At 41.1% G+C, this 27265-nt stretch overlaps 1 protein-coding gene across 1 annotated transcript in view; it reads right to left on the bottom strand.

Annotated features, from left to right (window-relative positions):
* Nucleotides 1-18948: 18948 nt before the first annotated feature.
* COL25A1 (collagen type XXV alpha 1 chain) overlaps nt 18949-27265 on the bottom strand; it is a 517707-nt gene continuing 509390 nt past the window's right edge. The window contains exons 38-39 of the mRNA XM_062199755.1: nt 25566-25604; nt 18949-20419 (exon numbers count right to left, since the gene is read on the bottom strand). Of these exons, the coding sequence (XP_062055739.1) occupies nt 20417-20419; nt 25566-25604 (42 nt within the window). The 3' untranslated portion in view covers nt 18949-20416. The remainder of the gene's footprint in view (nt 20420-25565; nt 25605-27265) is intronic.

Below are 27265 nucleotides of genomic sequence, written 5' to 3'. Positions count from 1 at the left end.
TCTCAGGTGTGCGCTTTGACTCCTATCAACTCCCTCACTTGAGGAGAATCTTTTTAAAAATTATCTTGGTCAATGAATTTGTCATTATGTGGTGGGGACTAACTCTGAGGAGGGGAGGTGTGAGAGAGGGACGTGGCTGGGGGTATGATCACGGGGCTAAGAGAAATGGGAGAAGACAGAACAACTGAAAGGGGGAGGGGATAGCTACTGCTGTTTCTTCCAGGTAAGTTTTCGTCGAGAAAGCTGGTGCTCAGCGGTAGAAGAGCAATTACAGAGTGTAGGTACTGTGAATATGCCCCCCGTGATGACACCGTGCCCTTCATGAAGCTGGTGAAGGACCTGAGATTCTATGGCTTCACCATCATGGGCAGGCATTTCTACCACATAAAGACTCTGGCAAGGCCCTGGTTGCCCAGTAGCCTAATAGTGACCCTCTTGTAGCTGGTCATAGGAAATTGATTGATCCTTCGTACCTTCTGTCTTCCTTCATATTCAAGATGGGTACCATCCTCACCAAATACTGCAGTGACGCTGGTGTGGTCCAGGGGGTTCCCGATGCCTGGGTGGTCCTTCTGGAATGATGGGAGTTGTAAGTGGTGGTTGTATTGCAGATGTCAAGGCCAAAGCTCTGTAAATTCTGGATATCTGCCTTGACAGCCAGAAGCTCTTTTCAGGGTCAGGTAGAAGTTTCCAGCTACTTTTGATGACTTCCAAGAAACTGTACCTCTGGCAACTTTCATTCTTCTTCTCCTGGATGTTCTGGCTAAAGCTCTCTCACCAGCACTTCCCAATAGTGTCTGGGTTCTTGATGGCCCAGCCTCAACACCAATATGCTCCCCTCACATCTTCACAGGTGTTAGAGCACTTGATGTCTTCCAACTTAGCTCCATAGCAAACTGGGTTTAGGGAGTCTGGGTACCATCACTTTCACCTTCCCAGGGTCAGGCAGCTCAACCTCCAAACTCACCAGGATGCCATCCTTGTGTGTTGGGTACTTGAACATATTGTGTTCCACATCCAGCCACATCCATGCTCAGAGAGGAACAAAGCAGGTGTGGGAAAAGTACATGAATGTTGATCTCCCTGCTAATTATCCCTGCTAATTATTAGTTACCTCCCTGCTAATGTCCATGTAGAGCTCAAGATGCACCTCGGTGGTGAGTTAATACCATGGCTCCAACTCGAGCAGTACCAGCATGAAAGTCCACTGCGGAGCCTCTGGCGGTCTTGACTCAGAAGTTTGCCAGAGTCTCAGAGTAGGCATGGAAATGCTTTAGCTTCATCAGGGCCTCCCTGGGGATGGTAGGAATGGGGATGCTATCCAGCTGCCCTGCAGTCTCTTGCTTCTCTCCTGATGTTGGAGCCATGCCCCTAAGGAGAATCTTCGTGTCATTCCACCATGAGATGTTCTGAGCCAGGGGATTTAATTTTAATTTTTTTTAAAGGCAGGTCAGTGGGGGTAGGAAGGAGAGAGACAGAAATATCCTCACTGGTTCACTTCCAAATGCCAGTAAAAGCCAGGGCTGGGCCAGGCCAAAGCCAGGAGACAGCAACTCCATTTGGGTTTCCCCTGTAGATGGAAGGAACCCAAGCACTGCTAACCTCCAGGAAGCTGTACAGGAAGTGGAGATGAGACTTGGTTCCAAACACTCAGATATGGGGTGTGAGCATGCCAAGCACCTCTTAACCACTGAGCCACAATGTCTGCCCCCAGAGTATTTTAAGTACTAACTAAATTTATTCTAATTGTCAGTTTTTTCTTTAGGCATTACTTCTCATTATCTGATTTACATCTCTCACTACTGATTTTATTGAAAAGATTGAGTGAATATTCTCAGAGAATATTAAACACAACAAAAACAGCACCTTGATTATGTAATGAGCTCTGCTTTTTGTTTTTTCTATCTCAATTTTCTCTTTGTATATTTTTGAATTTGGGTCAGCTGCTTCTGCACCAGAAGATGGGTTCTTGCTGTATTTCTTTCTATATTTCCTGCTGTCCCAAGACCCACAAGAAAAAAAAGTACATGCACACACATACTCTCACAGAAGGATACCTCAAAAGTTTATAGAAAAATAGAATTATAACAAAAGTTCATTTTGGTGCAAAAATTTTTTTAAATCCAAGCATAGTTTTTCCATATGGTCCATGTTCCATGAAGCTTTAAGGCTTCTTGGATAATTTGTGTAATATTTATTTTTATATATATAATATTTACATATATATGTTTTTGTATTTGATGTCTGGCTCCAGTTATTCTAGAAGTTTGTAGCAGTTTAACCACTGTAATTGACATTTTCCCACATTTAGGCTTACTCTGATAAACAGATTATTTATATCAAAGGAAAGGTATATTGGTCTATGGCTAGCCTTTGGAAATGGGAAACTCATTAGACCATAGTGGCTCGACTTACTATGAGATTTGATATGTACAAAGAAGGGGACAGAAAACACTTTGGCAAATATGATTCCTACTTTTCGTTTCGGTCTTGGAGAAGAAGGAGTTCACCCTCCAGTCTCCCTATAGACTAGTTCTGGATGCCAGTAGACCTTTGGGGTCCTGAGTGGACTTTTTTTCCATTGTTGGTGCCTGTCATAAATCCATTTCTATCCCTTTTAGTGTTCTTGAGCCACAGAATGAGAAATGGAGTTGTTTTGGCCAAATGTTTTTCCTTTGTGCCACAGGGTACCATGAACATGTCTCTAATTTTGCATGGGTTGTAAGGCTATTAGTTTTAGCATTGTAGGGAAACATGTGGTGTTTATAGTTTTAAAATCTAGCTCTGCTACTCTTTAGTTGTATGAGCTTGTGTAAGTTACTTAACCTTTCCGAGTTTCTGTTTTCTAATGTGTAAAATGAAAATGATAAAGTACTTAATGCACTGTGCAGCTGTAAGGATTAAACGAGAACATGCCTGTGACAGCTCAGCGTAACGGGACGTGGTAAGCACGCAAGAAAGGACATCCCTTACCATTACCTCTCTACTTTTGTAGCTCGTGAATTCTTTTGGGTCTTATTTTCACTGAGCTTGATGGCAGACCTCTGTGACTATTGACCTGCATTGATGGATCAGATTTTGGTCACATAATGCCCATGTTGTAAAAAGCCAAGTGACACGTTAGGTTTGGACATGTTGGTGGTTCGAATTCATGCTGCTGACCTTAAAGGACCTTAAACAAGAGCATTTTTTGGTTCATTGCAAACCTGTCCCTGGAGTGAAAGAAACAAGTGCAATCAGTCTAAGGCATCAACTCATCAGAGGAGGTGTCACTGGAGTTACTGACTTCTTTCTGTGTTACACTTTTACAGCAAAGCCAGCTATAGTTTAGTGAACATGTCAATATCTTTAAGAGAACTCAACTCACCACTAGATTGCTATAAAATTATATAAGAAGAGAAAGCATGCTCCAGTTATCTCTGACAAGATTTTTATGAGTTAATCTTTACAGCATGTTGATAAAATTCTGCCTTATTGACTTTGAACAGGAATAGACTGGATCAAGAAAAGCCAATTACCCTAAGCTGGGTGTTAATTATCTATTTGTCCTTGTTAATATTACAATATACTGCATAGTGCCAAGTTTGAAATGCCAAAGTTCAGGGTTATATAAGTGTTCTGTCATGTGGAAGTACTGCAGGTATTTTGAATTCTAGCTTGTCCAACGATTTGACTAGTCCATGCAAACGCTGCGGGTGAAAATGTGGCAAAAAGCCTGCTTTTCACTGATTCTTGATGCAGCTGCCTTTTGATGGCTTTCCTTCTAATTGTGCATTTCTGAGAGTCTCACATCTTTCTCCTGGCAACATGGTACAATCTTTATCCAGGAAGCTCATTAACTGCGTTTAGGATGACATTTTTTTGAAAAAATTCATTTACTTATTTGAAAGGCAGAGTTACAGATAGAGGGAGAGACAGAGGGATCTTCCATCCACTGTTTCACTCCCTACATGGCTGCAATGGTTAGGACTGGGCTGGTCCAAAGCCATTAGCCAGGAGCTTCTTCCAGGTCTCCTGTGGACTGGAGCCATTTTCTGCTGCTTTTCCTGGCTCATCAGCAGGGAGCTGGATCAGAAGTGGAGCAGTCAGGACTCAAAGTGGCACCAATATGGAATACAGGCTCAGCAGACCTAACTGGCTGTGCCACAGTGCCAGCTCCAGGAGCAACACTTTTTGAACTCAAGTTATCAGAAGATTACCTTTTTTTCTCATTAGCTTTTAAAATTTATAAATTATAAAATTATAAACAAATTTTATAAAATTTGTTTCTATTTGAAAAGGGAGGGGCCGGAGGAGAGACAGAGAAAGGTCTTTTATCTGCTAGTTCACTCCCTAAATACCCACAACAATGGGGCTTGGGTGAGAGCTGGGAACTCAACCCAGTTCTCCCATGTGGATGGCAGGGACCCAATGACTTGAGTCTGTCTCCAAGTGTATACACGTTGACAGAAAGCTGGAATTGAAGTAGGGTAAGAACTCAAATCCAGACACTCTGATATGGGATGCAGGTGTCCCAAGTGGCATCTTAACCACTGTGTCAAATGCCATCCCATTAGCTGTTACATCAGAATTGGAGTTTTGGGGCCGGCGCCATGGCTCACTTGGTTAATCCTCTGCCTGCAGCACTGGCATCCCATATGGGCACCGGGTTCTAGAGTCGGCTGCTCCTCTTCCAGTTCAGCTCTCTGCTGTGGCCCAGGAAGGCAGTGGAGGATGGCCCAAGTGCTTGGGCCCCTGCACCCACATGGGAGACCAGGAGGAGGCTCCTGGCTTCGGATTGGCGTAGTTCTGGCCGTAGCGGCCATTTGGGGAGTGAGCCAATGGAAGAAAGACCTTTCTCTCTGTCTCTCTCACTGTTTATAACTCTGTCAAATAAATAAAAAATAAAAAAAAAGAATTGGTGTTTCATATATGCAATATATAAAGATACTTTTGGCATATTAAAATAGCCAATGAAATGCAGGAAAAATATTCAGGCTTTAAGAACAAATGTCTCTCTTTTCCTTCCTTCCTTCCTTCCTTCCTTCCTTCCTTCCTTCTCTCTCTCTCTCTCTCTCTCTCTCTCTCTCAGATTTAGTTATTTGAAAGGCAGAGTTACAGAGAGGCAGAGGCAGAGAGAGAAAGAAAGGTTTCCCATGCACTGGTTCACTCCCAGATGGCTGCAACGGCTGGAGCTGCGCCAATCCGAAGCCAGAAGCCTGGAGCTTCTTCTGGGTCTCCCACGTGGGTGCAGGGGCTAAAGGACTTGGGCCATCTTCTACTGCTGTCCCAGGCCACAGCAGAGAGCTGGATTGAAAGTGGAGCAGCCAGGACTCGAACTGGTGCCCATTTGATATGCCAGCACTGCAGGCAGCAGGTTTACTCGCTAAGCCACAGCACTGGCTCTATAGGTAGGAAATTTTATCATTTCTATTTTACAGATTAGGAACCTGGGCCCCTAAGGTCAGGTAAGTTGCCTTAGTAAGTGGTTGAACAGGGTCACTTGGCTGCAGCAAGTTTTTCAAGTACTTGACATTTGGATGCCAAGGAGTTTGCAAACATGCACTAAGAACATTCTTTTTTTTTTTTTTTTAAAGAATATTTATTTATTTATTTGAAATGCAGAGATATATAGAGAGAGTTGGGGGTAAGGGAGAGAAATATTTCATCTGCTGGTTCACTTTCCCAAATAGTTGCAACAGCTGTGGCTGGGTCAGGTTTAAGCCAGAAGCCAGGAGCTTCTTCTGGGTCTCCCACATGGGTTCAGGGGCCCAAGCACTTGGGTCATCTTCTGCTGTTTCCCAGGTGCATTAGCAGGGAGCTGGATCAGAAGTGGAGTAGCTGGGACTTGAACAGGTACCCATATGGGAAGCTGGCATTGCAGGTGGTGGCTTGACTTTCTATGCCACCAGCACCAGCCCTAACTAACATTCTAGCACTAATAATTTGAAACTATTTTAAAATGGGAAGATACTGACTCAGAAAAAAAGAAAAAATTAGAATTTTGCTTGATCCAAAAAATCTCATGGAAAATACATGCTAAAGGGGCTTTTGGAACAATGTTCAGTATTTTAGGCTTTCACGCTCCAGATTTTAAAGGATAATGTTCAAATAATTAAAATGTTCTGGTTCCAGACTCTGCCATTAACATCTGTATTTCCTTGGCTAACTGACCCTCTTTGGGCTCTTTTCTCAAATGAAAGATAGACTATTATTCATCTTAGATTGTTATTGGAGAGAATCACATATAATTCATAGGAAGTAATCTGAACAATACAAAGTGCTATGGAAATAAAAGGTGGTGTTTTTATTGCTTGTTGTCACTATTCACACATGAATACTCTCATCTCTGAATTGGAAGATACATTAGAAGCACCACGCAGCTCCCAGGGGCAGAGTGGGCCAGCTGTCACATTTGTCTTGCACTGAAATCCTCACTCTGTTATTTATTTACTGAATAGCTGTAGGCCAGTATTCCAAATTCTCTGAATCTCAACTGCATTTGTAAAGGAGAGAATACTACTTTTCAATGTAAAATGATTAGGATTAAGTGTGACAGCCAGTAATAGTGGTATTCTGTCACACACATGCTCTTAGGAAATTCTCAAGCAGCCTAAAACAAAACAAAGCAAAAAACCTACCAACTGAAAACAATGAGAGGGAAAAATATTTTGAAGTAAAAGTCACTAAATGTTTAAGTATTAGCACAATAAGAATTCTTACTAGTAGGGTACGTGAAAAGTATGAGATGTCAATAGCATCTTTATTTTGTGAAAAACTAGCAATGTTATACTTGTGATTTTTAGAAGACATTAATATAATAAAATCTGGTTTTTGCAGTTTTTTTGGTTTACACAGAGTGTATGCATAATGACAGTGTGCCAGGGAGAAGAATAACACCCCAAAGAGGTTTGTGTCTCATTCCCTGCAAATTGTAGATATATTATGCTGTGCACCAAAGAGGAATTAGGTTTACAGATGGAATTAAGATTGCTGACCAGCTGACCTTAAGACAGGGAGATTATCCTGGGTTATCCAGGTGGGTCCAGTATAATCACAAGGGTCCCAAGAGCCGGGGAGATGGCAGCATCAGAAGGCCTCGTCCTAATGTTGCTGTCTTTGAAGACGGATGAGAGAGCAGGTGGCCAGTAGAGGCTGGAAAGGGCAAGGATATAGACCCTCCCCTGCAGAAAAGAAATGTAGTCCTTCTGACACCTTGATTTTACCACAGTCCATTTTAAGTGCCTTTTGGACTTCCTAACTATGAAATTGTAAGATAATATGTTCACATATTTTTAAAAAGATTTATTTATTTGAAAGGCAGAGTTAGAGAGAGGGAGAGAGAGAGGGAGGTGGTGGTGGGAGAGACAGAGAATCTTCCCTCTGCTGGTTTACTCCCCAAATGGTGCAACGACCAGGGACCTGGGACCTTGGTTGGGCCAGGCCAGAGCCAGGAGCCAGAAACTGCATCTGGGTCTTCCATGTGGGTGCAGGGGCCCAAGTATTTGAGCCATCTTCCACTGCCTTCCCAGGTGCATTAATAGGAAGCTGTGTTAGAAATGGAGCAGCCAGCACTCAAATCAGTGCTCATGTAGGATGACAGCATCACAGGCTGTAGATTAACTCACTGTACCACAATTCTGGCCCTAAGAAAAGCATTCTTTCAATATTAATGCGATCCTTTAGAAATGATACCTTTGGGGCAGGCGTTGGGACGTAGCAGGGAAAGCTACCGCCTGTGATCCTGGCTGCTCTATTTCCAATCCAGCTCCCCACCAATGTGCCTGGGAAAGCAGTGGAAGATGGCCCAGGTCCTTGGGCCCCTGCACCTGTGTGGGAGACCTGGAAGAAGCTCTTGGCTCCTGGCTCCGGATTGGCCCAGCTTTGGCCATTGCAGCATTTGGGGAGTGAACCAGTGGAAGTATCTCTATCTCTGTCTCTGTCTCTCTGTAAACTCTGCCTTTCAAATAAATAAATGAATCTTAAAAAAAAAAGAAAGAAAAAGAAATGATGTCATTACTGTTGTGGAGTTCTCAGAGCTGTACCAAGGTTGTTATATGAACCAGGGTGGAAGGTAATTACAGCAGAAATTTATGGACAGTAATCAAGACTGCAAAATATGTGGCTGGAACTATCAAGGGATAGGGTTAGTTGTCAAAAATGGTTACTCAGTTTTTCCATTATTATTTGCTTGTATTTTTTTTTCTGAAAGTAGAAAGAATCATATAGGAAACCCCATAGTTATTCAACATTAGAATGGCTAAGATATTGGACATCTTGTTCATCTACCCAACACTTGAGCCGTAGATGGAGTCAACAACTATGTCTTCTACAGTCTGACCATTTCAGTGTTCCTGCCTTCTCAACCTGTGCCTTGATATATTTGTGCAATATAGAAAGTAGCTCCCTTCCTTTCCTTGTTTCCATATTCCCAATTTCCTTTTAGTTTGTAAGTATAAGCTCATCATTTAGAAAGAAAAGTTTGTAACTAGTTGACAGTTTATTATGTGCCCCACTCCAGGTCATTTTCCAAGTGGGACTTCATGACTTTTAGATCTTGTCTCTTCTCTTAGTGATGGATGTGGGTAGACATTGAAACTAGGCTCCAATCTGATGTAAAGCGGTGACTCCAGTGCATTCTAGGGTGGAGATAAGGGAGGAGATTGAGGATGGTAGATGAAATGAAGGAGTGGGAAGGAGTGCTGAAGAGTGAGGCATTATGGTGGAAGACAGATGAAAAGAATCGCTCTTTGCAACAGCTCCTGTGACAGCCATGTCAATGGAGCAGCAAGGCACCCTGACTGCATGTCTGCCTCAGCTCTGGCAGGCTTTGACTGAGTCAGAGAAAATAATACAAGGGCACCTCAGAAAGTCCATAGAATAATGGAAATACAGGTACATTTTGGTACAAGAGGTTTTTTTTTTTCTGAAATTCATGCATAGTTTTTAAATGATACACATTTTTATGAATTTTTGAAGACCAGGCACCCTGTGGAACAGCATTTTCCAAACTGTGTGCTATGAAAGGCATATCCTTTATTTCCCTCATGGATGTTCCAGAACACAGTATTATTATTTTTAACATTCATTTATTTATTTAAGAGGCAGAATTACAGACAGAGAGGTCTTCCATCCTCTGATTCACTCCCCAGATGGCTGTAATAGCCAGGCTAGGCTGATCTGAAGCCAGGAGCCAGGGGCTTCTTCCAAGTCTCCCACATAGGTGCAGGGGCCCAAGCACTTGGGCCATCCTCCACTGCCTTCCCGGGCCACAGCAGAGAGCTGGACTGGAAGAGGAGCAACCGGGACCAGAACCCGGCACCCACATGGGATGCTGGCGCCACAGGCAGAGGATTATTAACCTAGTGAGCCACGGCACCGGCCCCTATATTGAATCTTTAGAATCTGCAGGTGGTAAATAGTGACTGGGGATGATGGGGAGGATGGCACAGGATGGGTAAGTTTTGGTTTTGTAAACTGTGTGACCAGGGATACCTTCCCTGAGATAGGGAGCACAGGAGAACATGGCAGAGGGGCAGAAGGCAAGCTCAGTTTTGCACAAGTTGATTTTGTGGTGATTGCTGCAAATTCAAAAGTGTGCTGGTGCAATGAAAACTGGTGTTTGGAGAGAGCTGGGGTCATACTGATGGAAAGTCACAGTGTTCCAGCAGTTTACCATGGGGGAGAGTGCTTTGGTTAAGAATGGATTGAAGAGGCTGGCGCCGCGGCTCACTAGGCTAATCCTCCGCCTTGCGGCGCCGGCACACCGGGTTCTAGTCCCGGTCGGGGTACCGATCCTGTCCCGGTTGCCCCTCTTCCAGGCCAGCTCTCTTCTGTGGCCAGGGAGTGCAGTGGAGGATGGCTCAAGTTCTTGGGCCCTGCACCCCATGGGAGACCAGGAGAAGCACCTGGCTCCTGCCATCGGATCAGCGCGGTGCGCCGGCCGCAGTGCGCCTACCGCGGCGGCCATTGGAGGGTGAACCAACGGCAAAGGAAGACCTTTCTCTCTGTCTCTCTCTCTCACTGTCCACTCTGCCTGTCAAAAAGAAAAAAAAAAAGAATGGATTGAAGAAATTAGAATTGTAATTATTGGCCATTTTCCTTCTGGTAGGGGGTGTTTGTGGAATTTTTCTTTTTCTGTGAATGCAAGATCATCTATTGAGAATGAAAATTAAAGGGAAAAATTGAATTGCCACAACGATCAGGGAAACAGAAATATTGTTGATTGTTGGTAGTTGTTGAGGCACAGGCAAATCTGAAGACATTGGATTTACACAGGGACCAAGCTGGACCACTGAGTGAGTCTTCTGCCATGGACCCGACCAGATTGGTAGCTTTGGGATCCGCAAGGAGGGAAGGCCTACACTTCCGGGAATGGAGAGGCCTACTTCCGGGGAAGAAAGTCCTTGTCAAGGTCCCTGCAGGTGCCTAAAGGTCAACCAATGAGGATCAAACCCACCTCAACTTTTAACCCCCATGCCCTGAATCTATAAAAGGAGCTCTCCCAATCTCTGATGTGCGACTTCCCCGGCCCCTGCACTGTTGCTCTGTTGCTCTGTTGGGATCGGGGAACCTCGCCTGGGAGTGGAACCCCAATAAAAGCCTGTGAATTAATCGATTCATCTGCCTGGGAAGATTTGTTACGCACCGGACACCTTGCAGATATAAAGTCCCAGAGACTGTGTACAGATGAGTTATTATAGGTCTTGGCTTTTGCCAAATGGGGAAATGGAAGAAACATGGGCTAAGAGCATTGTTGGCCTCAGTGTAGATAAAACTTTGATCTGTGCAACCTCAATTGGAGAGGAGAGGAAGTGTAGTAGTGTGGGGCCTGGTAGGGAGGGTTGAAAGATAAAAGGGATAAGGTACAGAAGAGGTATAGGTGGGAGTGATGTGCTTGGGGGGGGGGGGATAGTGGGGAAGGGGATGTTTGGCAGGACAGGAGAAAGAGTGAAATTGTTCAAGGCATTATTCCAGAGTTGTAGTAGTCACCAGGATTGACAAAAATCAGTGTCAAGTGGGTGGCATCATGGAAAGTGCGAAAATGTAACTGTAATAAAGGCATCTTCCTTTCCTTTCCCTTCTCACTTTATATAACAAAAACTAGCTACTGAGAAGTTAGTAGATGGCTGTAAGAAGGGAGGGCAGAAGTTTCTAAAATTCACAATAGCTTCAAAGAGGTAGGGCTTTGCACATATGGAAGGATAATTATGTGGAAGTGGCCTCAAGGAGCAATGTTTCTATCCATAAAATAGGAGAGTTGTAGGAGAATCAGCAACCTCCCTTTAAGGGAATTATGGAAGAGTGACCTCAGAATTTTAGATAAGGCACTGATGGAATGAAAAAACTCTTAGAACAGTTCCACAGTGAGAGAAAACTCATCATCCTTGCTCTAATGGCCACCCATTCCACTCAAGCAGACTGGATTAGCAGCTGTTCCCAAAATGTGGGACTTGGGTGAACTGCATTATCACCACCCAGGAGTTAATTAGAAATACAAATCCTCAAGTCCCATCCTAGAGCCACTGAATCAGAAATGCAGGGAAAGGGGCCCAGCAATCTGTATTTAAATTTTTTAAATTTAATTTTCCCCAGCAGCCTGTTTTTATAAGTCCTCCAGGTAACTCTGATGAGTGCTACAGTTTGAGAACTGGAATTGGACCTAGATCACTAATATGGAGACATAATATAACGAAAAGCCAAAAAACACAAATTGAGAGATTTAGAAGGTTGACATTCAATGTTTAAATAAAAAACAATGTCACATATGCTGCACAGGGCAGATTAGCCTCACAACAAACTCGAATTCTTTTTTTTTTTTTTAAAGATTTATTAATTTGAAAGGCAGAGTTACGCAGAGGCAGAGAGAGAGCTACAGGTCTTCTCTCCGCTGGTTTACTTCCCAAATGGTCGCAATGACCAGAGCTGGGCCAATCCGAAGCCAGGAGCCTAGAGCTTCCTCTGGGTCTCCCACACAGGCAGGGACCCAAGGACTTGGGCCATCTTCTACTGCTTCCCCAGGCCATAGCAGAGAGCTGGATTGGAAGTGGAGCAGCCGGGAGTTGAACTGGTGCTCACATGGGATGCCGACACTACAGGCAGTGGCTTTACCTGCTACACCAGAGCACCGGCCCCAATAAACTCAAATTCTTTTTATTTTCATTTTTAAATTTTTATTTAATGACTGCATTTTTACATTGATAAAACTTTAGGAACATAGTGGTCTCCCGCTCCCATCTCCTTAGCCTCAGGGGCTTGCTGTAAACCTCTCGGGGATCATCAAGCCCCTCCTACTCTTTATCCCTGTTCTCCACTGGGGAAAATTCAAACCCTCTCCATTTTCTTTAAACTTTTAATATTCTCTGGTCCCTTAGTGGTATTCTACCTGTTGCCACGTAGGTGATATTACACACTACTTCACACAAAACATCTTTTTAATTTAGGCTTGAAAAAGGTCATAATGTTAAGGTAGCTAGGTGGACATGAGCTATTGTGGACGAGCGGCTGAAGTGGGAATTTCTGTGTGGTGAAATAAGGAAGAACGTAGAAGCAAGCCAAAGTTACCTATCTAAAGCGAAGCGCTTATCTAATAACCTTGTTTTGTGGATCCCAGCCCTCTCGCTGGGTGCAGCTTAGGGGAATCTCATTTGCCCTTCAACAAGGGGGCTGTGATGAAGTTCTGGGAGGAATTCCATTCCCAGAAAGCCTTCCACCCAGTGATATCCCGGAAAGAGCTTAGGGGAAGGAGAAATGGAGGGCCCACCCCCACATCCACACAAACTCCAGCCTGAGTGTAGATGGGTTCTCAGTTATCTACCACGATGCTCGCCTGGTCTGTCAGGTGTGCTCTCTTCAGTAAAGTTTGCTAGCAAGCTCACTGCTACTCTATTTTTTGTCTGAATTCTTGAGCAAAGACAAGAACCCCCTGGGGCCGGTGCTGTGGTGTAGCAGGCACCACAGGGCAGAGGTGGATGGATGCTGGTTTGTATCCTGGCTGCTCCTCTTTCAACCCAGATTTTTATGGCCTTGGAAAGCAGAAGATGGTCCAAGTGCTTGGGCCCTTGTATCCGCTTGGGAGACCTGGAAAAACTCCTGGCTCCTGGTTTTGAATCAGCTCATCTCCAGCCACTGTGGCCATTTGGGGAGTGAACCAGTGGATGGAAGATCTTTCTGTTTTCTCTATGTCTTCCTCTCAAATGAATAAATCTTAAAAAAGAAAACACACACACACAACTCTGTGAAGCCAATCCTCAGTAACACATCTTCCTTTAGTTTGGAAATACCTAGAATGCTACAAACTAGCTACTAAAAAGACTTCTAAGTCCTAGTGGGTTTCACTTTTGAAATTTTTCTAATTCCTTTATTTATTTAAAACTATTTATTGAGAACCTATTGTGAGCTGAGTTCATGCTTTGTTCACCATCTAGTGGAGGAGACAAAAACAGTTTGGTTTTTTTTTAAATTTTTTTGCCAGGCAGAGTTAGACAGTGAGAGAGAGAGACAGAGAGTTATAGACAGTGAGAGACAGAGAGAAAGGTCTTCCTTCCGTTGGTTCACTCCCCAAATGGCCGCTACGGCCGGCACTGTGCCGATCCGAAGCCAGGGGCCGGGTGCTTCCACCCGGTCTCCCATGCGGGGGCAGGGACCCAAGCACTTGGACCATCCTCCACTGCCTTCCTGGGCCATAACAGAGAGCTGGACTGGAAGAGGAGCAACCAGGACTAGTACCCGGCACCCCAACCAGGACTAGAACCTGGGGTGCCGGCGCTGCAGGCAGAGGATTAGCCTAGTGAGCCACGGTGCTGGCCCAAAAACAGTTATTAACAGTGTGGATGTTGCGGCCATTTGGGGAGTGAACCAATGAATAGAAGACCTTTCTGTTTCTTTCTGTCTACAACTCTACCTCTCAAATAAATAGGTAAAATCTTTAAAAATGTATTTTAATTTTTTCATAATAGTTCTTTTAATTGGTCTCAAATTGTACATGAGATGAAACAGGAGGTTGAATTGATAAAGTTACAAGATGGAGAGCAGGTGGGTATTAGCTTCAGGTAGGCCAGTTGAAAGGTTTGTCTAGGGGCTGGTTCTGTGGTGTAGTGGGTAAGGCCGCCGCCTGCAGTGCTGGCATCCCATATGGGTGTTGGTTCAAGTCCCGGCTATTCCACTTCCGATCCACCTCTCTAATGTGGCCTGGGAAAGCAGAAGATGGCCTAAGTCTTTGGGCCCCTGCACCGGCGTGGGAGACCTGGAAGAAGCTCCTGGCTCCTGGCTTTGGACAGGCAGCTCTCGCTGTTGCAGCCATTTGGGTAGTGGACCAGCAGATGAAGACCCCTCTCTCTGCCTCTCCTTCTAACTCTGACTTTCAAATAAATAAAAAAAAGGTTTGTCTAAATGTCCAAGAGAAATGAGAGTCTGAACTGAGCCAGTGGTAATGACAATGGAAAGAAGGCATGGATCTGAAAGGAGGTGGAACTGAGGGGATGTGTTAATGGGTTAGACGCTATATGCATGAGTGGACAGGTAGACCATGAGAAGTGGGTGGCGTCGCAAATGTTTCTGAGGTTTCCTTCTTGTTTGCCTGGATGGTAGCTGGGGGAAGTGGTACCATTTGCTATGATCTGGAGACTGGAGGAAAAGCAGGGGGAAGCTGCAGGTGGCGAGCACCGTGGGTCGTCCAGGAAGACCTGCCTACTGCAGTTGGTCTGAAGTCAAAGAAGTCTTCGTGGAGCAGAAGCATGGTCTTTGGGGGAGCATGTGGGTTATTCTGGAGAGACAGTAAGTGTGGCAGAGATAAGCAAAGGCTATAGGGAAATGCTGGTCAGAACCCTGAGCCTCATCATTTAATGATCAGGTAGAGGAAAAGCTGGCAGAAGGAAAGGGAGGATAAAACCAGGGAGCAAGGGACATGGGAACTAGAGTGTGGTGGGGAGGGTGGCAGTGGTCAACTGCATCTAATGCTGCTGGTAATATTAGGAAAGCTGAGCCCTGAAAAGTGCTCTTTTGTTCATGACTTACACACAGTTGATGGCTTAGTGGAGCCATTTAGTCATTGATCATCCATTAAGTCCTTCGGGATAATTATATTTACATTCCAATCACACAGTGATGACTAACTTGATGGGGAGAGGGTGAGTGTTAACCTAGTGTAAGGCAATTTAAAGAGGGGGAATTCTGGAGGAAAAGGAGTTTGGCGGAGAAGCTCAGTCTGGGAGCATGATCACTTCCCAGATGGAAGGTGCTTGGTTTGGAAAATCACCACAGCCAGGGATGTGCACCAAACTGAATTGTGGCATTACAGTACTGTAAAAGGATAAAATCAGATTCCTCATGGATTGTGTCTAAATCAAAGAAAACAGGCCCAGACTTTCATGAACATCAATAAAGCTTTATAACAACTTAATCCATTATTGTTTGGATTAATGTTGTAATAATTACACACTTTTTACATTATGAAAATGTCATAAATAGTGTAAAAATAATCCTGAAGATCAGCGTCTCACAAACTAGGAACCCTGAAAACAAGTTTAAAAAGCAAATAAAAATAAACTAGAAACCGAACACAATGCAATTATCTCCAAATTGCAAATCAAAAGCCTAATGTGTCTTTTGATCTAGTAATGTCAGCTGGAGAAATTACAATGAAATTGAAATAAGAAATCAAACAGAGAGAATTCAATCTTTCAATTATTTACACTACCGAAATAAACAGGTTTGTGATATATTTACAGTGATAAGACAGAACACATTCTTAAAATAATCAATTACATGAGACTGACCCATGAAACATTAACAAAAATATGCAGTGTCATGCTTGCCAAAAGATTTGTTTTTTGCATTTTCCTCTTGTATTTTTATGTTGGTTTTTGGCAATATAAAAATAGCTGCACATAGACATGAACTTTAAAATGTAAAAAATACAAATAAAAATATACTTCTAAAGAAAAATCAAATACATCTTTTAAAAAATGTTAAGTTGAATGAAACATTTACAACAGTATAAAGAATATTCACATAAATGTCAACAATATGTAAGACATTCTTCTGTGAATCAAATTCATTAATATTTCTGAGATATGTGAGGCTATCACCTGCATTTTGAGAAATGTTAGTACTTTTTTTGTTGCTAACAAATCAAGAAAAATAGGTTAGGTTGAAAAAGTCTTCCTATTCCCAAAAGGATAGTTCTGTTAATAAGCAGCATAGAAAAGTTTTATGCATTTTTATTTTTAAAATGAAAAAATGCCATTAAAATACTAGATTTTTTTGATTAGCAAAAACAAAATGCACTAAAAATTTAAGTTAGGGAAACGCGTGTGTTCTGGTATATATCAAATCTAGCCAGTATGCAGCTATTTGAAGAAAAATGGGAAGAAGTAGGGACTGAAGGTTCTTGTATTCCAAAACAACTCAGCACAATCATAATTGGTCAAGCATGTTATTTCCACTAGGATGTATGATTTTAACAGCCATAACCAAAGTGATTGTTATTAATATTTTAGAGTATAACATAAGGTTCTTATGGAGTTCCTAAAGATAGTTGGGATTCTATTTGTAGAAATTAGAAAGTTTTATTTTTTGGTAGTGTTAAATATTAACATATGATCATCAAGAAATAAAGAAAAACAAGGTTTCAGATATCAGCATCTGTATGTTACTTAGGATTACTTATTAGAAAATGTTAAAACCATCACATAAGTATAACCCAATTCTGGGTAGATAAGAAAATGTCTAGTGCAGAAAAGAAAACAAAGAATAAAAAGTGTTGTTAACTGTTTATGCTGCAATAGTAACACTAAAACATTTGCACATTAAGCACATTTCCTAACTGATAAAAATCGGATACCAAAGGAACCTTCCCAATGATACAGACATGCTGATTTGACCATTTTTCAAACTAGCAGGTATATATACATATTGTAGACAAAGGGCATGTAGTATAAGCTACTTGATGTATATGTTCTTGTTTCCCTTGAGAACATCATATGTGTGGACTGAGTGTTAAAAAATAAGACCTGTATTCTAGTCTTGTCTGAAATGCAAGATATTGCAATGCTTACTATAAAAGTATATGATAAAGAAAAATTCTCCAAAACTGCTTTGGATAATGAAAACTGGAAAAAAAGTTTTGGGCATATTTATACACCAAGTATTCTACATAATATATGCAGACTTTTTTTAACATTAGTTTTGTCATGTGGAATCAAATTATATAAGTTAGAAGATGAGTGAATGAAAAGGATGAGTGAAAGTTGATAAAGGCATATAATGTATGAAGTGAACATAAGATCAAGAGTCCACAATCTGAATAAACACACATCAATTCACAGGTGTACTTTTTACATTGAGAAAGGCTGGTCATTGAACCATAATTATAGCAAATTCATGAACTTTAAAAATAAAGTCACACACTAAGAGTTTAGGAATGCTATTAAATAGAAAAATGAAGTTATCCATAGTAGAGTTGCATTGTCCATAGAGGAAAAAAGAGAAGAAACACATTAGCACCAACCCACATGAATGAAAAATAATTTTAAAGCTAAAACACATTCCAATTTGTCATCTTTTAAAGATATTTTATCAGAAATAGAACCTGACCTGGAATTTCAATGTCTTTCATGTATTTTGTTTCTCAATCCTCTATCCGATAATACAAAAGAAAGAAATCTTTGAGAAAAAAAAAATCAACAAACATAATTCATTAGTTCATTTGAAAATTATTTGAGTAATTTCTATTTGATGACCAAATGAATGCTTGAAAATATTTTAGTAACCAAGAGTTTAAGATCATTTCTGGTGGTTAAGACCTAGCAATTCCACTGAAGAAATAGAAACACTATCATCCCTTTGTTATTCTCAAGAAAACACAGGTAATGGAAGTTTACAACTTCGTTTAATCGTGGAATAAGTCAATATTCTCAAATCAGTCTTAGAACCAAACTTGGTATTCACACAGGACAAAGGGCTGTGTTAAAAAAAAAAAATCTTTTTTAAGATGTGATGTCTTTCTCTTTTGAGCTTCAGGTATTCTCTTCTGAAGCTGTGCGAGTTTTAGTGACTCATCTCACTACCTCTCTACTAGAGGAACAGAAAGTTAGGAAGAAATATAGCCACCAGACTTTTTCCAAGACATGATAGTTTGTTTTCCCAAAGAGAATGTGGTGCCACTCAGTTAATTTTTCAAAACTATTTAAGACAAATAGTTTCAGACATTGAGTAACACCTTATCCTAACCATGACATACAAGACATTGTTAGGAAATGCTCTCCATTATTTCAAAAATGCTATATTGGCATAGGGGTGTGGAATGTTACTAGAAATGTGACCAATTAAACTGATCTAATAGTTTAAACGTCTTTAATTTGGAAAACCTGCTGTTAAAAAAGGCAATGCCATTGGTTACAGACTATGGAAGAGAGCACAAGGAACCCTTGTCATATGGTCCTTTCTTAACTATTATTACCATAAGCCTATAACATCCTAACTTCCCCTCAGGTGCTTAAAACCTGTGCATGAAACTAGAAATTTCATCACCAAATGACACTGAGTCAGGAGGGAAATCAAATTCCCTAATGGGCTGAAGGAGTGACTACTTGCTGCTAATGTTTCTGCTACTGCAAGTCTTCAGCTTAGAACAAGCCATTTCTGAGCATGCTACCAACTCTACTGTGCAAAGAAATGCTCAATCTCATATGGGTAGGTAATTTTTGAGCCAGTAGATGAAACAAAATACTCTTTTTTGGCAACTATATTTCACAGCTTTTTGAGATCTCACATTTGGTCTTTTGATAGAGGATAAACATTCAGAAATGTAAAAAAAGAGAAAGAACTCTAAACACAGATAAAACTTAGAATCATAAGAAATAGAAAAGAGTTAATGCTGTCAAATGTGACAAAATTTGACCTTAAATTAACTGATAATCTCTATATATGATACATTCATCATGTAAAAAAAGTCAAAAAGTACTGAAAAAAATGCTTAACTTTCATGCTTTACAATAATTATACTGGAAGTGGGTTGTATACAGTCTCTTCAATTAACCCAAACAAGAGTGAGGTCAGTAAAAAGTTCTATTGACTGCTGGCACCAACTTACTGTGATTTGAAGATTTTACTTTGAAATAAATTTGCTCAAAACAAGATTGAAAAAATGAAAACAACTGTTTCCTAAATATTCCTGGGACCATGAAAGGAAAAAAGAAAAAAAAACATTAAGAGAATGGAAATTATTTTCCTTTTTTTAGAGCTTGGTAGAAAATGTCTGATATGGTTGGCTCTTAGAAGGAAGCAGAGCTCTCATATCGAGTCTGGTAGAGACAGTGCCGGTGAGCTCCCTCACATCTTCAGGAGAGGTTGTTTTGGCTGACCCCTCCTTGGGATGTACTACTTCTTCCACAACCTGAGCTTCGACAGGATGTTCATACTGATTGCAGAACAGGGACTGCCATTCCAAGAATCTTCTATCCCAAAAGAAGTACTGTATGTCTAGTCATTTTCCAAAAGCACCCATATTAACACTTGCTCAAATTCAGTGTATTTATAAAAAAGTCTGTTATGGGTGTTGGTATTTGCAAACCTCTTTCCTACTTGGTCACATGAAGGACAGTGCAGGATGCTGAACTGGTCCTCTTCCCATATCTTCACTGCCAAGGGCAGCCCAAGGAAAACTGGCCACAGCAACTGGCTCAACCCCTTGGTATTTCAACCTAGGAGGCCATGTGAGCCCACAATGCTGGAAGCTGTAGATCTGCAGTCAGGACTGCAGCTCCCTCAAAATACAAGATCAATCGTGTGTGTGCTCTCCATCAACTTATCTCTTTTTGGCAATAAGCCATGGTGTAACTCCCTTGAGATGACAAAAGGAATAAAAGCTTAGATATAGTCAAAGGGCTCATTAAGCAGCATGCTGGAATCTGAAGTTGCACAACAAGCAGGTTTGGCACACTGTCATGCTCTTTTAGTGTTTCAGTGGGTGACAAGAGCATGAACCAAAGCTTATAGGGAAGGTGAATGGGAATGTGACAATACACTCTAATGTCAGCCAGTACAGTACATGTTCATAACTTTGAGTTCATATTTGGTCACAATTTCATGTAAACTATTTCATGGCACTTTTTGTCCATGCAATTAACAAGCTGAAAGTAGGAAAATAGCAAGAACAATCATTCTCTATCACTGAAATGTCCATTTAAATGCATATCTTCACATAAGGTAAAGAGATACTGATCTACATATTTTGTAGGCTTCTCATTGATTTCATAAATTGTCCCATTTCAGGTGTAAGTGGAGACAAGATGGACATGTGTACTACTGCAAGCAGGAAGAAGCAGCTCTATGTAAACATATCTCAGACTCGTAAAATCTGCAATTCAGGTTTCAACTATAAATATAAAAAGTGGACCATTATATGTACAACTTCATGCTTGGAAAGTTAGATTCATCACTGCAGAAAAACAGACAACAAAAAACAAATACATGGAATTAGTAGTCTTAGATAACAATTCCAAATTAACATTTAAGAAAGCTGGTAGAACCTTGAATAGAGTCTTGTTAATGAGCTAACTGATCATCTGATATGTGTTCTGTATCTTACTATTCCAAATTCCAGGATGTCATGACAGTTTCCATCCCAGGTTAAACCCACATTGAGAATTTTGTGTTTATCACAATAGCTGTTCTGGGAAAGCAGAAAAATTAGTATTTTGTCACATGTATGCCATTATTAAATTAAATTTTGAATCTGTAACTTATATAATCTCCTTCAAGCACTACGTCCCAACTGAGAAAAGGTTGAGGATTCTGACCTCAGTGGTCACAATTCATTGACACCAACTCTAATGCTCTATGCTCCTTCGATCCTGGCTCTTTCCTTTCACCAGCCCGGCCCTACTCAGAATGTTGTGCAAGGTGGATCTGCCTGGTTATCAGAGATCTCAGCTGTGTGACAGGTTCCCCTGTGACCTAAAGTGCCACAAATCCAGTTCCTTACTCTGAGCAGCTGTAATTATAAAATCTTAGAGGACAGAGGATCCTTTTTTTTTTTTTTTTAGGTATAAGCTTACAAGAGCACATCTTGGAGGCACTGATGTTTATTCATAGAAAAATTAGTGAAAGGGAAGGGTGTCATGGCACGGTAGGTTAAGTTGCCACTTGAGCTCCCCACATCCCATATCAGAATGCCATTTGGAGTCCTGGTTACTCCACGTTTTCAATTCAGGTTCCAGGAAGGCAGTGGATGATGCCTCAAGTGCTTGCGTCTTTCCCACCCTTTTGAGAGACCCATATGGAGTCCTGGCTCCTAGTTTTGAGCTGGACTAGCCCTGGTTGTTGTGAATATTTCAGGAGAGCAGGTGGATGGAAGATCTCTGTCTCTCTGTGTCACTCTTTCAAATAATAAGCAAATCCTGAAAAAAATGTATAAAAAAATCAGTGGATCAGTGGAAAAAAATGTACAAAGAAGGAAAATGAGAGGTCTGTTCATCCATCCTCTGTAGATGACTTATTCAAAGAGTCATCTTTCAAGTCCTAATTGACAATATTCTTTTTTTTCCCGCTCTTGCTAAGAACAGATTCTCTCCTAGGTGTGCTCAGGTTGGGTCCTTTCTGATGTTCAGATATGGTGTCTACCCAATTTTCATGCATGTCAATGCCAAAAAATATTCTTATAGAAAGAATTCCCTTCTTCAGAATCTCACTCTTCTCACATTTCAAATCTGAAGCAATTTTGGGTGCTATCACCAATTTTTTTTAAAGATTTTATTTATTTATTTATTTGAGAGGTAGAGCTACAGATAGTAAGAGGGAGAGACAGAAAGGTCTTCCTTTCATTGGTTCACTCCCCAAATGGCTGCAATGGCCGGGGCTATGCCAGTCTGAAGCCAGGAGCCAGGTGCTTCTTCCTGGTCTCCCAAGCGGGTGCATGGGCCCAAGCACTTGGGCCATCTTCTTCTGCTTTCCCAGGCCACAGTAGAGAACTGGATTGGAAGAGGAGCAGCTGGGACTAGAACAGGTGCCCATATGGGATGCTGGCGCCGCAGGCAGAGGATTAACCTGTTGAGCCATGGTGCTGGCCCCTATCATCGATGTTTTATAAATAATCTATAGCTTTAAATATTTTAATTTTTTTTCTCAGATTTTAAAAATTCATTTAAAAAGTCTGCTACATGGGCCAGTGTTGTGGTACAGTGGGTTAAGCAGCCTCCTGCGATGTTGGCATCCTGTATGAGCGCTGGTTTGAGATCCTGGCTGCTCGACTTCTGATCCAGCTCCTTGATAATATTGTCTTGGAAAGAAGTGGAAGATGGTCCATGTGGAAGACCCAGATGTGGAATTCTTGGCTTTGGCTTGGCCCAGCCCCAGCTGTTCCTTTCATGTAGGAAGTGAATCAACAATGGGATCTCTCTCTTACTCTGTCTTGTCTGTCTTTCTGGCTCTGTGACTGCCTTTCGAATAAGTAAGTAAATCTTTTGAGAAGAAACCCCATTACTTTGCTTTTGGAAGATTCTGCTACAAACTCGTAAAACTAAAATCTACCTGGAAAACTAAAATTTAGTGAAAATTAATAAATTGAAGATGTAATATTCTAGGACAAGGCTGTGGGTATTTTTCCTACAAATGGTTTCTTATCTCTGGATGAGAATGGGTGGCAAGTTTATTAGCCTACACATATATTTAACAAAAATTTCTGCTATTCACTATTATAATTACACTGTGAATTGGCACATCATTACACTTCAGTTCAAATTTAGCAACTCTTGTATTGGTAAATTTAGAAAACTGAACTACATCTGGAAATAAAAGAAATTTAAGTGAAGATCGAATAGTGTAATATGAAAAAAAATATTGAGAGTAATATGATCTGGAGGCCTTGTTAATTACCCACAGTTATTTATATTGCTATCACAATCTGATTTTCAAAAATATTATTTATTTATTTATTTGACAGGGAGAGAGAGAGAGACAGAGAGAGAGAGAGAAAGAGAGGGAGGGAGGGAGAGAGGAAGACAGACAGAGAGAGAGATCTTAACTCCCCAAATGGCCACAAAGGCTGGGGCTGGGCCAGGCATAAGCCAGGAGCCTAGAACTCCATGTGGTCTCCCAGGTGGGTGGCAGGGGCCCAAGTACCTGGGCCATCCTCTGCTGCTTTCCCAGGCTCATTAGCAGGGAGCTGGATGGGAAGTGGAGCAGCTGGAGATGCCTGCACTGCAGGTGACAGCTTAGCCCTCTGTACCAGGACAGGTACCACAACCTGAATTTTTAATTACAAAAGCATTTGCCACAGTGTTCTAGAGCCTAATAAACATAGCAGTGTTTAAAAAGGCAGTCCACATAAAACAGGACTTATTAAAGGCAATCTATTGGTCTTATTTTAAAGTATTATTAAAAAGATGTGATTTGACCATTTCTGGCATAGCTCAGTTGACCACATAAGAAACTGGAGAACATTTCTTTTTTTTTTTTTTTTGGACAGGCAGAGTGGATAGCAAGAGAGAGAGACAGAGAGAAAGGTCTTCCTTTGCCGTTGGTTCACCCTCCAATGGCTGCTGCGGCTGGCGCATCATGCTGATCCGGAGCCAGGAGCCAGGTGCTTCTCCTGGTCTCCCATGCTGGTGCAGGGCCCAAGGACTTGGGCCATCCTCCACTGCCTTCCCGGGCCATAGCAGAGAGCTGGCCTGGAAGAGGGGCAACCGGGACAGAATCCGGCGCCCCGACCGGGACTAGAACCCGGTGTACCGGCGCTGCAAGGCGGAGGATTAGCCTGTTGAGCCACGGCGCTGGCCAGTCATTTTTCTGATTGTTGTATGTTAAGGGGCTGGCATTTCAGACAAGTTGATCAGGATGATTTGCATGTGTGTGTGTTGGGGGTGTGGTAAATACTACTGAAATTTTATCATTATTATTCTGTATAAAAGCTGATGCGAGGTTCATGAGAATCTTAACCTTATATAGAATACAGAATGTATTCATTGGAAAAAATGAATATTTGGAATGGAAATTTCTGCTTTTCTAATGTGATTCTTATGATTATTGTGTTTGACTATTTCATGAACCAAAAGGACAGTGAGTCCTTTGCCTGTTGCCGTTATTATTTTGCCCATAAAAAAGAGAAGCCATTCATAAGCGGCCCAAAAATATAATGAACCCAAGCTCTAAGAGGTATCAGAGACTACATAAATTGAGCTGTTGCCTGAAAGTGTGCCGATGGCTGGACTGAAAAAATCATTACACTAATGGTTTGCAGGGCAAAGGGTAGAGTGGAAGTGGTAATTCTAGCTCGGGATCGTCTTTAAAACGTTGTGAGCTGGGGTTGTGATGGTGAGGATAGTTTTCTGTGATGATAGGTCCATCTTCCTGAGGCCCACTTGACCTCGGAGATGATTGAGCTAATTATCTGTCAGGCTGAAAGTGGAGCATAGGAAGCTCCTAAATAAATGATGTTGTTGAGAGGGAAGATTTTCCTTTCCCTGGCCAAGAAGGAAGGTTAAGAAGGAAGGTCAGCTACACTGGAATTCCTCCTCGACAGAGTTGCTGAGGTGGAAGGCAACTAGCAGTCAAGCTTCTCCTTATCCTTCTGCAACCCTGCATACCTTTGTTACAGTTTTGCCCATGAAGCGTGCCTGTCCGAAATTACTGAATAAACTGCAAGATGCTGGAGAAAATAACTTCCAAATGATCAAAGTGGCTTGAATATCTCCCTTTAGCTCATTTTGCAGAGAAGTTCCTGTCTTTTGGGAGCATGTGCTAGGCCTTTCCATTACTGCAGCCAGATTTGGAATTCCCTGAGGAGCACAGCAGGTACAGATCTCTTGCCTGCTTTAAGTGCCACAATGCCTTGCACTGACTCCCCTTGTTCCATTATGTTCTAGCTCTGTGCTCTTGGAAGTTCCTTCACATTTCTTCATTTCAGTTTTCTCATCTGTATCCCTGAGGAAAATAATACTTCCTAGGGCTACTGTATGCATGAAATGGAATGATATTCCCTAGGTGAAAAGAACTGAACACAGTTGTATCCAGAAGGCTCTATAAAGGATGTGTTCTCTTCTTTACTGAACATATGCTTAGCAACCACAGACATCCATGGAAGATGCTTATGTCAACTAATGTCAGAAGGGATGCCCATTTAAATTTAATCAGGCAAGTAAGTCAATATACCATTGAAGAAATTATACTTTATTTTCTGCTTTCACAGCTCTGCGACTGGTTTTGACAGGGTTCTACCATGCATTATCATATTTGTCTAAGTAATTGAGTGTGAATAGAAAAAGAATTGCAATTAAAAATAGCATTAAATGGGGTAGGCAAAGAGTTTACTAGAGAGAAGCAAAACATTATTAAGATGCGTTGCTCTTTTCCATTCCAAAGGATTCAACTGGGAAGATTCCAAATTACAATGATTGATGAGAGATGTTTTTATTCATCAGCTCAGAAAGAAATCATCCATAAATATATGGAAAAGATATGGAATCTTGCTTTTTCAGACCCAAAGAACTTTGCTGAATGTCAAATTCAAAAGTTCTGTTCTGAATGGAAAAGGGCAGGTCAAATGAAAGGGAGAATGCTTCTTTCTAAAAATAATCCCAATAGCTTACCTTTTGCCAACAGCCAGGCATGGGTAATCCATCTGGCCCCTGTTTGAAAGAGAAGAAAAAGTTTCTCAGGCCCTACAAGAGTGAGCAAACTTCCTCATACACATGCTCAGCAATTAAAAAATAGATTTCTGTTAGGTGGCTTTTGTCATAGACATCTTTTACTAATCAACAAGTGCCGATGTATTATCCAATGTTAGTTTAAAATGGGGCCAATTGCAATATTTTCCAGAGTACACTTTGCGAAAGTACATAAAGTATAGAAGAAGCTATGCCTAGTTTTGCAAAAGCAATTTACAAAAAGCAAAGTGATATACTCACAGCTATACTGTTAGATAACAAATCCATACTGTACCTCTTAATTTCATTAAAACATCATTCACAATTATCTTTATTAAATAAATCAAAATAACTTCTCCTGATCACTATGGATTATGGGTGAATGCATGATAATGCTGAATAATCAGTGATGAACCATTTCTATCTGAAGTTCATAGCTCTTCACATACCAATGTTTTTCACTTTTTCTACACTGAAAGTAGACAGATTAGAACATAATTCATTGAATTAAAAGACAGGCAGCTTATCTATATTTTACAATAAACTGTTATCCATAGCATTCATCCATGTTTCTATTCATATTCTTTGGAGTTCAACTAACAAATTCTGAAGAAAATAATGTGTTCCTAAATGTTGCAAAAGTTTAACTGAGCATTCTTCAGATACAAATGATACAATCAGGCAGGAAGAGTTGGTATATTATGAAGGCATGCTTGTATTTTCCCCCAACAAAGTGATTATAAAATACAATTTATCAACAATACAAGCAGACAAAATAAAACACTAGGTACTTCATATTAAGGTTTTTAACCATAGTTATTGACTAACATTTTTTATAAATACACTCTCTTTAAAGATTTGAGAAATATAAATTTGTCTTTAAAGACCCATGCTGATGACTGAAGAATAATTTAAGAACATGCAGAAAAAGTACAACTATCAACACAACCACTACATTTTTAAAAATTTAAACCTAAGAAATGATGAGAGATTTCCTTCTTAAATGAAAAAAAAAATAATTTGAAATCGCTTTATAAAATATTTGGGAAAAACTCAGTAATGCCAGATTGGTACAAGGAGAAGGATCAACCAGAAGAATTTTAGATTTTAGTATAAGGAGGATTTTGAGTTCATGCTAATGGAGATAAGGGAGTTCTGTCTACTGAGGAAAGTGAGTTTCAAAAGGAGAGACCATTACATTGAAACGGTTATGGGACAAAGAAGAGGGCTTGGGCTGCAGACTATTATCATCTTCAGGAGTGCAGAGGAGTTCAGCTTTTCCCCCTTATGGTCTCTGGATAGCATTCCCTTGAACTAGTTAACTCTTGACCACAGAAGTAAATTCTGCAGGTCTCGCCCAATTGACAGCCTGATAGAAATTTAATGGAAGAGACAAAAATACCTCTCTTTATTTTAGAGAAAAAGAAAAAAAAGTTAAACATAAAACCAAAAGTTATGGCCTAGCAATGCCTTTGCATCCAATATTTTCATAAAATTTCAGCATAATATTTAGCTATTTATTGGCTATATTAATATTCTAAAGAACACAGATGCGGCGGTCGTGTCAGTCGTGAGGATCATGTCAGGAGATTAGTTCGCAGCATGGATAGAAGCACGTGCCTGCTCTCTTCCCTGGAGGAAGG

This window comes from Lepus europaeus, chromosome 8, assembly GCF_033115175.1.
Source record: "Lepus europaeus isolate LE1 chromosome 8, mLepTim1.pri, whole genome shotgun sequence".
Taxonomy (NCBI): domain Eukaryota; kingdom Metazoa; phylum Chordata; class Mammalia; order Lagomorpha; family Leporidae; genus Lepus; species Lepus europaeus.
The sequence above is the reverse complement of the archived record's forward strand: the minus strand, read 5'-3'. Positions and strand labels throughout refer to the sequence as shown.